The following is a 12,812-nucleotide window of genomic DNA, read 5'->3' as shown; positions in this document are numbered from 1 at the left end:
AAAAACAGGGTTTGGGGGGGGGGGGAAGGCCAGGATTATTATTACTATTATTTTGCAGGTTTTATAATTAGAAATTGGACACTTAACCCACCGCTTTCAGTGAGACCTCCGAATACACATGCTTTTGATTGGGCAATGAGTTAGACGCCCTTTCAGTATATTAAAAAAAACAACAATCTAGTCTCTACGTAGTTGCACAAGGGCTAAAATTAACTACCTTCCATATATGCAGTGATCCTTATGTAGAGAGTTCTGGTGTCCTGAGAGACTTAAATTTGCCTGTGACACCCAGTTGCCAAACGAGGGAATCATTTCGACTTTTTTTGAGTTTTTAGTTAGGGGTTTTGACATTGTAATGTACATATCACATGCTTTATTTGTGTGTGTGCCCCCCCCCCCAAGTTTAGTTCCTGGATGCCGAAGCCAGTATGCATGCAAGGAACCAGGTCTTCCAATGATACTTAAATAATGATATTAATGCTGTGTCTTCCCTGGAATGTTTAAACTCTGGGTATCTGAATCCTGAGCATTAACTTAGTATCAAGTCCCACTAATGAGTGAAACTTACTTGCAAATAAGTATCACCACAAAGATCCTATGGATGTTTACATAGGAGAAAGTAAACAATGTAAAATAGTATTTGACTTAAATCCAGTGCTAAATTATGATATGAAATATAGATCAATAGGATTTTATAAACTCTTTTCAGGAGTCAGTAGTGCATATTTTACCATCCCAGGCCATTCCAAATGTGAGCTCAGTTATGTTAATAATTAAACCTGGTTCAATAACAACAGCTTTATAAAAAGTAGCACATTTTTCAGTCATGCTTTATTAAAGTGTTTGCATGGAGGAATGTGTGATTTGCTAAAGCATATTCAATTTATCTCAAAATAAAGTTACTAGAACTGAGTAAAACCTAAACACAATTTTTTTTACCTCTTATTGGAACCCTTGTGTGCATATAGACTGGAAGCTTACAATAAGTAGCTCATTAAAAACTAGCTAAATGGTCTAGCTGAGCAAATATTTTAATAAAGATTTCCTAAATGCCATATAAAGTAAAGCAAGATGACAGTATCAGATCAGAAGCACTAGAAAGTACATACTGTAACTTAAGGACTTTGCATATGAAACTTAGTGATATTTTTAAAATCTCTAAACATTATCCAGTTCTTTAAGCATTAGCAAGTGCATTTTGTCCAACAGAAAGCAACTAGAACTAAGTACTGTTCCTCTAAAGAGCTGTAATTCCACTAGTGACCTCAAGTTCTAATTGGGACATTCTGTCTATAACCAACCATGTGGGATCTGTTGGGGCTTGCGCTTGTGCAGTGTTTCAAGGCTTGCATTCTCTTTCTCTACCTCTCCCAGCTGAGCTTTGCTTCTACCACCTACATGATTAGTGAGAGTAAATGGATTAACACAGCACAACTGTCCTAGATTGAAGTGTGGAAACAACTTTATTCAAATATTGGATGGTCTAAACCTGTTTGAATAAAGCTAGCAGTTTGGTACGGTTTTGTAGCAGACAGCGATAAATATACTTGTTTTTACAGGCCCACAGTATGTACTGCCATAGTTAAACTGTCATTTTTTTAAAAAAAAGATAGTGATACTATGAGACTACATCTGATCTGTTCAGGTGTTGTCTTTCTGGCTAGCTGTTGCGTGCAAGTTAGGCCGTAAATCTTGAATTCCATCTTTCAAAAAGCGGCTTGAAAACAAAGCTGCCCCCTTTTTTGTTTTTTTTAATTGTCTCATACGCCGCCATCCCTTAAACTAAGGTGGCTCCTTGTATTTGCTCCACTAAAATTAGAGTGCCCTTTTATTTTGTATGAGAGTAAGAAAAAGACTTTCAGAGACGGGTAAATTACTCGTACTACTTGTTACCTAGGTTAAAAGGAGCAACTGAGTCAGAACACTCTCTCAAAATGGCGTGTAAAGAGGAGAGAGAGGCTGAAGATTACAAGAGGAGGGGAAGAAGATCTTCACAGGTGGAATATTTATTTTTCTAGTTTTCTTACACAAAATTCTTGCCTAGGTACATGCTATCTGCTGCTCTGGTTGTTCCATGTGTGGCACAAAACCCACACTACATTATTTTCTTCTACTTTGGCTATATTCTGCTTTTAATTCCCCACACTAGTTTGGGATATCTGTAGTAAGCTGCTTCTGCATAAGTTGTGTTCCTGTAAATGGAGAAATTTAAAATCAGTAGTGATCAAACGCTATAGAAGGCACTTCACCTTAGAAATTGTAGTTAAAGGTAGGTTAAATTGTACCATGTCAAAATCAAGAGCAAGGTGAAAATCACTCTGATCTGGATGTTTGCCTGGGCAGTTGAAATAATCTACTTTGATTTCCAGTTGACTGGAGCTTTCTTATTTGTGGTGATAGAGGTGTCAGGGTCTGAACCACTGTGAACTGTAGGTAGGAATTCTCTTGACTGTCCTTCCACACAAAAATTTTGCAGAGATAAAAGGCTAGAATAAATCATAACCTTTCACCCTGATGCACCCAGTTTCCTGTGTGGAGAATTTTGTGGACGTGAAGGAGCATCCAACCATGTGAGCTTCTCATCTCTAGTCTGAAGTGATACAACCCAGATGTTATACCTCTACTGACACCTATGTGAAATGCTGCTGTGAATGGGCTAGCATTCTGAATACTTTTTTATTACAAAATGTTTTAGCGATATTTAGCAACAAAGCTGCTTTTGAGAAATTCATTTTGAACTGTGAACTACAATGCAACTGTCAAATAACGAAGCATAAACTAGTGCAGAACTATGGCTTTCCAAACACCCGAAGGCATTTTCTGCAGCATGCGTGTGCTTAGATCCTGAACACGCACATCCCACTAAATGTCTAACTCTTTCCCCCCTCCCAAATATAAATGCTTAAAGACAGTGTTCCTTGTAAGCGTTGTTTTGTATACTACTGAATTCACCTGAATAACTTGTATCCTGTGTCATTTCTAAAATGATTACAGGCTTAGTGCTATAGAATTGTAAGGGATCGCAACCTGTTGCAGCAAGGCAGGGCCATCCCAACAATTCACTACAGATCAGTGAATGGTACAGGCACAGGATAAACCCTGTTTGTGGAAGGCAAGAACAATAAGGGAGAGGTAGCTGTCCTTTCCCCATTGGGCTGGTTGTGACACATGGTCCTGTATGGAAACCTTCCAGTACAGATGACTTGAATTTTGCTCCTGTTGGCATCTGTACCCCACTTTTACAACATTCTCCCTATCTCCATTTTATCCTCACAACAGCCCTGTAACGTAGGTTAATCTCAGAGTGTGACTAGCCAAAGTCTCCCAGCAAGAAAGGCAGGCTCCCAGCTTCCCAGCCCAGTCTTCCATGCCATAGTGGGGGTTTGAACCTAGGTCTTAGTCAGGCACACTGACCACTGTGCTGTAATCTGCCTTGAGTCTCAGCAAGAAAGGCAGGCTCTAAGGTAAGTATAAATAAACATGCCACACACCGGCCCATTATCAGTATGTTACTATGAAGGTCCTAGTATGCCAAAATAATTGCCATAAAATCCCTGATAGAGAACAGTAAAGGTTCTTGGAAATATATAGGTGAAGTGGGCTTTTGGTGTTCCAACAGTATAATCTAGGTATTATTTTTGGCTTAAGAATAATTAGGAATAATGAGGTGGTCTGTAAAAAGTGACTGCAGAAAGGCCATTGTACCTGGCTTTTGGCAACCTGTAGCTTTCTCGATGGAATGGCTGCTGCCTCCTCTTGCACTTCTGGAACCCTGTATACATTTTGAAACTTTAGAATCTCCAAGCTGAGGGCATTTGTAGTACAAGTTTAATTCAGAAAACTACAGTGTTTCCAAGGAGGCATAATAAAATTACCTTGGGATGTTATAAACATGGTTGCTCTTGGGGAATCATTACACTATCTTACTTGCTTTAAGGAGAGAGATTCTAAGCACATGACTAAAGTGAGACTCTACTGAGAGCAAAGAGAACTTTGTTTTTTATATCTCCAGGAATTATCTGTTTATAGACTTTAAGGCGCGCATCCAGTCTATCTTGCATATTATTTGTAATAAAGCATGCAGTTTCTACATGCATAATTCACTTAAGTGATTTCATGGGTGATAGCACATACTCTGCACAAAATATATCTGCAGTTTTAATAAGAATGGGCAAAAATGAGCTATGAAACTATTGGCACCTACTGTATCTTCAGTAAATATAGCTTAAAAACTAAAAAAAAAAAAGCCGACCCGAGGAAGAACAACCCCCCTCCACGGGGTGCTGGTAGGGATGTCCCCACCCCTGATGAATTGTGGCCTTAGATAGGGATAATGGATAACTGTATAGCCGCTCAGAGACCTCTTCGGGGATTAGAGCGGGATAGTAAGACGAAAGTAATAAATAAATAATAATAAATAAAACAACATCATAAAAGTGTATAAGAAAATGTACTTCATTAATCATACTGTTTAAAACATTCCACCCACAGCATGGAATGGTGTGCATTAGAGTGGAGCATAGGGACTTGTCCTACAGCTTTTGAAAACATTTTTCAAGTATGTGATGTACAGGGGTTCCCTCTGCTTGTGCATCCAGTAATATGCTTTCTGAACTATAATCAAGCATACATAATGGGAATGTGTTTTATAAAGAGAGCACAGCATTCTTGTGTCGTGGCCAGATTATTTAGAAATTTGCCAAGTTAAAGGAGGTTGTCTTGTTCTGAAATCACTTTCTTATAAATAAACACGCCTTAACTAGAAAAGACTGCCTTAGATTTAACAGTGATTAATCATCCCGTGCTGATTTTATCTGCTCTTTGAAACTCAGGATAATTCAAAGGCTATTTGTTACTTAATCAGCTCCTTAAATGTCATAAATAACTAACCCTAAACAATGCATAGAAATGGCATCTTTAAAGGGGGGAGACTTGATGAACTAGGCCAAAAGCATAAAAAGCTGAAGTAGTACTCAGCTGCTATCCTGTGCCCATTTTACTTAGAAGCAAGGTCTGCTGAACTCTGCAAGACCTACCTCCAAGCAGTATGCACGCGTAGGATGAGGTCCATCTCATTGTCTCCCTAGCAACACAGATTGGGATTTATTACTACTACTACTACTATTATTTATTGGATTTATATCCCGCCCTCCCTGTGAATGGGCTTAGGGTGGCTCACAGTTGATGGCACCATATGCCAAAGTTAGCATAAAACATTTAAAAGCAAGATAAAACAGTATTACTCCCAGACCTAATTCTGAACACACATTTACTTGGAAGTAAGTGTGCTTAGGATAGCAACCATACTCACATCAGTAACCAGCCATTTGGTAAGACCCACAAGATTCCTTCTATCAGCCTGCCTTGCTAATTGTCTCCTGGTCCTTTTCCTTGGGCTGTACCAGTGGCCAGCCATTCTACAGGAAAGGGAAGTGGAGATAGAAAAGCCTTTTTATTTGCGCTTGCTTTAAGCAACCCTGAAATTTTACTTCTGAAAAAGAAATGTGGGATATAAAACTACAGCAAATAAATTGAATCTGGTGTATTTCTAACTAGTCATGTATTGAATTTTTTTTAAAGAAAAACCCATAAACAGGCCAGTCTAAATGAGGGTTTTACATTTTGTTCTATTGTGCTGTTGTGTCTGATGGGAAAAGTCTGCTCTTGACAATAGCATGAGAACAGAGATACATTGTTGACTCTACAGCGATATTTATCTATTATGCATCTAATGCGGCACGCTGACACTTTCCTTGTTTCAGGGCCAGGATCCTAAGGAACCAGAACAATTAAGGAAGCTGTTTATTGGTGGCCTAAGCTTTGAAACTACCGATGATAGTTTAAGGGAACACTTCGAAACATGGGGCACACTCACCGACTGTGTGGTAAGTGAACACAGTAAACTACCTGTTTTACTCCAAAACAGACAGACTTGTTTATTAAATGGCGTAGAGTTCCCGAAAGAAGTCTTTGCTGCAACCCCTTGAGTCTCCTGAAAAGTTACTCCTAAAGACCCCTGAGCAGAGGTCATATCACGGGGGATCGCAGTTCCCCCAGGTGAGGTATGGGGAGGCGGGGCACATGACGAAGCCCCGCCCCCTGCTTCTGGCCGCCCCGCTTCCGGCCCTCATTCAGCCAGGAGGAGGCAGGAGAAGAGGGAGGGTAAGTTGCTTCCTCCCTGCCTCTCCCCACCCCTGCCTGCCTGGGGCCAGGGAGGACCTTCGCAGGGCTTCCTTGCACTCCCGCCGGCCTTGCAGGTCCACCGCCGGGCCCCTCATGGGGCTCGGCAGTGGAGCTGCAAGGCCGGCGGCGGCGGCCGGGACCGTTGGGCGGGGTGTGTGGCCTTATGACACACTTCCGGTGATGTCAGGGGGTATGGCATATGCTAATGAGTTATGCTAATGAGTTCCCCTAGCTCTTTTTCTACGAAATGACCCCTGCCCCTGAGCATGGCTTGAAGACAGGGTGTGAGGGAAGGGGAGGTATAGCTTGCAGGGAGCAAGGCAGAAATCCCCTCCTTGGGTGACCTTACACAGGTGGAGCGACATCTCGCTCAAGAATGCTGGTTTCTGCCGTCCACCCTCAGTTGCCCAAGCTGCAATCTGTGCCACATGCCGTGGCTCTCCTGTGGATCCTGGGGAGAGGCAGCTCTTCAGGAGGCTCAGAGGGCTCCTGGTTCTTTGAACTCTGTCCCATTCACAGGCCTTGAGATCCAGATCAAAGTTTGTTTGTTTTACTAAAAAAAACCTGTGTCAGTTTCTAATTTCACGCTATACATTTTGGTATAGGTAATGAGAGACCCACAGACAAAACGTTCCCGCGGGTTTGGTTTCGTGACCTATTCTTGCGTGGAGGAGGTAGATGCTGCGATGGCAGCTCGGCCGCATAAGGTTGATGGACGTGTAGTGGAACCAAAGAGAGCCGTTTCCAGAGAAGTGAGTTAAAATGGGCTGAATCGTGAAGCCCTGATTTATAAATCGTTTGTATTATGTCGATCTGTTTTCAACATGCTGTTTTGCCAGTCTGCTGAACATAAACCTGGAATTTTACAGGATTCTGTGAAACCTGGTGCCCACTTAACCGTGAAGAAGATATTTGTGGGGGGGATTAAGGAAGACACGGAAGAATATAATTTAAGAGACTATTTTGAAAAATATGGCAAGATCGAAACCATAGAAGTAATGGAAGACAGGCAGAGTGGAAAGAAGAGAGGCTTTGCTTTTGTGACGTTTGATGATCATGACACAGTTGACAAAATTGTTGGTACGTAATACTTTCATCCTTGCATTGTGCGGACTTATTTAATTCTTAATGTTATTCCAGCTCATGTGCTCATTGGGCTTATGTGCTAGTTAACACTGGGGCAGCAAGTCTTGCTATGCTTGTCATTATGTCAGGCAGAAATGGTGGCAGCTAGAAGTAGGTCATTTACTGTAATGTTGCTTATGTTTTGGAACCTCTTTCCGGAAACTGTTGAAAAAAGTGTTACCTCTCCCGAATTTCTGGAAAGAACGCAAAAACATTTCTTTGTCAGATAATATTTGAAGGATCAGGTTTTGCCTGGCTTATTTTCTGGCAGTGTTTCTAGGATTCCCTGCTGAAGGAATGTTAGTTAAACCACCTTGAGCTTATGGGAAGACAGTACAAAGTGTTTTAAATAAATACTCCTGTTGGATGCAATCTGTTCCTGAATAGGGAATTCTGTGTGGGAATAAGGCTTCCTGTTTGCTTTTGGTTTCAATTCAAGATGCTTCTTGTTGGCTATAAAGCCGTAAGTCAGGGGTGGCCAAACTGTGGCTTGGGAGCCACATGAGGCTCTTTCACACATATTGTGCGGCTCCTGGCAGGGCGGCTGGGGAAGCTAAATATCATTAGCAAACAAATATCATTGAACAAATAAATATCATTAACAATATCTGCTTTTACCGCTTTTGATATTATTTTTGGCAGTCTCATTTAATGTTAATAAGAAGCAAAATTGAATATTTCCCAGTAAAAACATGTCTTGCAGCTCTCAAACATCTGACATTTATTCTATGTGGCTCTTACATTAAGCAGCTTTGGCCACCCCTCCCCTAAGTGTAGGGTTGCCAAGTGGCACTCACCTCCTCCGCGGGGGACTCCTGGCCGGCGCGCGTGCACGCGCCGCATGCACGTCACTAGGAAGTGACATTATGATGCTGTGCACGCTGGGGGCGGGAAACCATAGAGTTTTCCCTTGTATAGCCGTGGCCCCGCCCCCAGCGTGTTCGGCGTCATAGCGTCACTTCCTGGTGACGCACACGCTGGGGCGGGGTTCCCCCCGGGGCCCAATTCCCCGGCGTCGGGAAACGGGCCTCTGGGACGGGGGTTTCCCCGCCCCCCGGGGCGACTTGGCAGCCCTACCTAAGTGGTCTAGTTCCTGCATACTTAAGGGAGTACCTTCTCCTACGTGTTCTTCTGTTCTACTTTCTCAGGGTCTGAAGAAATTACATTTCATCATGTACCTTTCATGGGTGTAGAACAGGACTCTTTCTGCCATCATACCCTTTTTTGAATGTTCTGCCCAAGGAGACTGACCCAGAGATATTCCTACTCTTTTTGCCAGTTGGTGGATAACTCACTGTATTACCAAGAATTTCTTCTCTGGCAGTCTTCTGATTCTCCTTTTTGTTTTATACAGTGTATCAAACCTTTTGTTTTGCTTTTATATGAGTTGCTTTTAATATTAAATCTAAAAATTACGAACGAATATAAATAGTAATACAACTGTGAAAATGGCTTTTTTTAGGATAAGCTTGCATGCATGGTTATTAAAAGGCCATGTGTCTTTCTGATAATCATTTTGAAAATTTGCTTTTAGTTCAGAAATACCACACTATAAACGGACATAACTGTGAAGTGAAAAAAGCCCTCTCCAAGCAAGAAATGCAGACTGCTACCGCTCAGAGAAGTGAGTTTGTTACACAGCGTATAATTATTTTGCTGGTGAAGATAGTAGCTTTCATTTATTTCAAGAAAATGTTGTTTTATTTTTTTAGATCGTGGAAGCAGTTCAGGCAGCTTCATGGGCCGTGGAAACTTTGGAGGCAGTAGTGGAGGTTTTGGTGGTAGAGGTGGAAGCTTTGGCAGCAGAGGTAAATCCATGCTGGGTGTCCACCCTACACCCCTTCAAAAGCGAGTCATCATGCTTGTCTGAATTATTCTGGTACCTTAACATTTTGTTTTGATTAAGGAGGCTACGGTGGTGGAGGTGGTAGCAGTGGTGGCAGTGGCAGCAGAGGAAGTTACGGGAGTGGCGATGGATACAACGGCTTTGGTGATGGTGAGCAGACTGATGCTGATGGCACTTAGACTGAAGCTGCTTAAAGAGGAACCAAAGATACTGTGTCAGAAAGCTGTTCCAAACACCAAGGGCTCTTTGAGTCTTTCAGATAAATGTATCTTAAAATGATCATTGCGAAAGGACAGCTGGCAACTCGATAGAGAAATCAAGGCATGAAGAGAAATTGTATGCATTTATTGCATCCAAAAATAAAACGATTGATAAAACAATTGGCACTAACCGCACCCAAGATACCGTTGGATAATGCCCAGTGCTTCTTTGATCTGGATAAATAACCAAAAGATAACATATCTTTAGGCCACTTATTTAGCATGTTTAGAAATTGTTGCACACGCTTTCTGAATATTTATATGATTAGGTGAAACAATAAAATCCTTAATCAGTTAGATGGTCATCTTCCAGTAAGTAAGTGATGTATATCCTTAATATGAACCAGTCCTTAAGTTAGAAAATGCATTTAGCACAAAGTGCAAAATGGAAGTTAACACACACAAAATGGTTTCTGTTAATTTTGTTCAGTATACAGTGAGTACACTTCTCCTCAAACAACTTTGCTTTAACAGTTTCTTGACTTTATTGCAACTTTATGGAAGCCATTATGATGTAAATATGCCTTTTGTGCTAGTCACAGTCTTTATTGGATGTCATTTCTACATACAGTTTTACAGATAGGTGGATACTTGGAAAAAGCTAAATGATGAAATGGTTTGTTGCAAACATAAGTAATACACTTTATGGTCTTGATTTCAATTGATATGTCCCAAGGTGGCGGAAACTATGGTGGTGGTCCTGGATATGGTGGCAGAGGAGGCTATGGTGGGAGCCCAAGCTATGGAAGCCCAAGCACTGGATATGGCGGGGGAGGTGGCAGCTATGATGGTTACAATGAAGGAGGAAACTTCAGTGGTAAGACTTTTTAAAAATTATATCTTATAACTTCATAATCTAAGAGATTATGAGAGAATCTGAGAGCCAGTTTGGTGTAGTGGTTAAGTGCACAGACTGTAATCTGGGAGAACCAGGTTTGATCCCCCACTCCTCCACTTGCAGCTGCTGGATGACCTTGGGCGGGCCATAGTTCTGTCAGAGCTGTCCTTGAAAGAGCTGTTCTCTCAGAGCTCTCTCAGCCCCACCTACCTCACAGGGTGGTCTGTTGTGGGGAGGGGAAGGGAAAGGAGTTTGTAAGCCGCTCTGAGACTCCGAGTGAAGGGTGGGGTATAAATCCAATCTCTTCTTCTAATCTGAGTAGGGCAGGCAAAGGTTCAGGTCCTCATTCTCCCCCTTTAATTGAATTGCTCCATGACATTAAGAACGTTACACTGTTTTTGACCTAAAATGAACTGTATGCACCCCTTGGGATGGCATGTACTTCAGTGTCTTGTCTTTCTTCGGGCCAGGTCTTTTACTCTTAGAACTGAGCTGATAACGTACCTCCATACAAACATGTAGCAAGCCTTTAAAGATCCAATGAAGGGAATGGTATTACAGCTTTCTAGCCAGGTTTGGGGCACAGTATTCGCTCAAGAAGGGTTTTATTTAAATCACGATACTGTCTAGTGTGTCTTCCTTAGAGCACACGCTTTACTTGGAGAAGCTTCCAGAGGAGCCAGTGGGTTGTCAGCTCTTTCCTGCCTCTGTGGTTTTTTGTTCTCTTTTTTGAGCAGATAGGAAGAACCCTTTTGCTGTGTAGCTGGCTGTGTGCATGACACAGATCTGGGGAGTATGGAAGACTTGGTGGTTGTCCTGGAAGCTTTATATAGAGAACTATATTTGATGAGCTTTCAACAGTCGTGGTTTTGTTCACATTTACTCCAGGAGTTTTAAACTTGGTGACACTTGGAATTCTAAAGTGTTAATGATACCATCAGGCAGGGAACAGCATGTTGTTGTTTTCTGCTTAACCTTACCCAGTTTCCTCACTGTAGCCCCTGTCTCATGTAGCTTTTGCCCACATCGGTCCCCTGATCCCCAGTTTTCTTTGATAATCAAAAGGGGCTCCTTCTCCCTCTTTTGCCAGTGGAAAAGTTGGTAGGATCCAGTCTTAATCCTGTCTGTCAGATCCAGTAATGTTCATTATGCGTATGCAGTAAATACAGAGCTGTGGGGAAAAAATTGTTGTGTACTAAGATATCTGCAGTACTGCTTTTGTGCTTAACTTGAATGATTTGTGATTTAATATCTGCAAAGAACATATGACCTAAGTGATAATGAGAAATTAAAACAATTATGTTCTCCTCAGGCAACTACGGTGGCAGTGGAAACTATAATGACTTTGGCAATTACAGTGGGCAGCAGCCATCGAACTATGGGCCCATGAAAGGGGGTGGCAGTTTTGGTGGCCGAAGCTCAGGCAGTCCCTATGGCGGTAAATATATAAATTGATCAGAATAGTGTGGGCCCAGAGCGCGTTGCTTGCGATGAAGTAAATGTTCCTTTTCCTGTTTTGCAGGTGGATATGGATCTGGAGGAGGAAGCGGTGGCTATGGTGGAAGAAGGTTCTAAAATATGTAGCAGATATGAGGGGTAGGTATATTATAAACAAGCATTGTATATGAAGACTACGCAACATTTCGTTGAGAGTAATCCTTTTCTTATCGTGTATTCAACAGGCTACAGTTCTTAGCAGGAGAGAGCGAGGAGTTGTCAGGAAAGCTGCAGGTTACTTTGAGACAGTCGTCCCAAATGCATTAGAGGAGCTGTAAAATCTGCCACAGAAGGAGCGATGAACCATAGTCAGAAAAGTTACTGCAGCTTAAACAGAAAACCCTTCTTAAAGACTGTCATAGCCACAGTTTGCAAAAGGAGTGCAGCTATCGATTTAATGCATTGTAGTGTTTAGATGTACATTCCTGACTTCTTTTTTTAAATTTGTCATTGTAGCTTTTGTCTTTTCCTTTATAAAATCAGGTATATTGCCCTGTAAATTTGTGGTAGTGGTACCAGAAATTAAAAAATAATTAAGGAACTTTTAATTTTTCAATTCTTGTGTAGTTCAGTTTTTTTTTTCTTAAACTTCTTTAAATAAAGAAATGTAGTTTTAGGGTATATTCTTGCTAGGAAAAAAAATCAGTGCATTATAATCTTGTATTAGTTTAAAACTTGTGAAACTGCTGAATCGTTTAAGAACTTTTAGTTTTACCGCATATGTAGCCATACGAAATGAGTTGCACATGCAAAGGGAGGGGAGAGATGTTTGCATTAAAGCTTGTCTAGCCGTATAACTAGGACTGAGTCATTTAAAGTAGTGCTTGTGAATGATAAAAAAAAAAAGCTTTATTTTCAAAAGAAAATTCCAGGTATTTCTGACTTGTGCTTATAATTTGTAGCTTTTGTCTCTTAGTTTAAGCCTTCTAAGTAAATTAGTATGAAAGTTCTTTTAAGCTTTATTCAGTTTGCCTCTCGTTTTTGTCGATATATGCAGAAGGTGCATCAGCCCTTAAACGCCGGCAGAATAGGCCTCTGCCTTTTATTGCTGTCGGGGCTTAAT

General features: G+C 41.4%; 1 protein-coding gene across 3 annotated transcripts in view; it reads left to right on the top strand.

Annotated features, from left to right (window-relative positions):
- The window catches only part of HNRNPA3 (heterogeneous nuclear ribonucleoprotein A3), a 13,285-nt gene extending 474 nt beyond the window's left edge, over positions 1-12,811 (top strand). The window contains exons 2-12 of one of the 3 annotated variants that reach the window (XM_015422444.1): positions 1,898-1,997; positions 5,763-5,885; positions 6,789-6,935; positions 7,053-7,263; positions 8,843-8,932; positions 9,021-9,116; positions 9,215-9,304; positions 10,091-10,231; positions 11,565-11,690; positions 11,775-11,848; positions 11,935-12,811. In XM_015422444.1, the coding sequence (XP_015277930.1) occupies positions 1,935-1,997; positions 5,763-5,885; positions 6,789-6,935; positions 7,053-7,263; positions 8,843-8,932; positions 9,021-9,116; positions 9,215-9,304; positions 10,091-10,231; positions 11,565-11,690; positions 11,775-11,827 (1,140 nt within the window). In that variant the 5' untranslated portion in view covers positions 1,898-1,934 and the 3' untranslated portion in view covers positions 11,828-11,848; positions 11,935-12,811. Of the gene's footprint in view, positions 1-1,897; positions 1,998-5,762; positions 5,886-6,788; positions 6,936-7,052; positions 7,264-8,842; positions 8,933-9,020; positions 9,117-9,214; positions 9,305-10,078; positions 10,232-11,564; positions 11,691-11,774; positions 11,849-11,934 lie in introns of all 3 variants that reach the window. The other 2 variants (XM_015422443.1, XM_015422446.1) reach the window with 2 other exon arrangements.
- The last annotated feature ends 1 nt before the right edge of the window (position 12,812 follows it).

Source organism: Gekko japonicus, unplaced genomic scaffold (assembly GCF_001447785.1).
Source record: "Gekko japonicus isolate JY-2015 unplaced genomic scaffold, Gekko_japonicus_V1.1 scaffold1172, whole genome shotgun sequence".
NCBI classification, from domain to species: domain Eukaryota; kingdom Metazoa; phylum Chordata; class Lepidosauria; order Squamata; family Gekkonidae; genus Gekko; species Gekko japonicus.
This window is presented reverse-complemented; position numbering and strand designations above follow the sequence as displayed.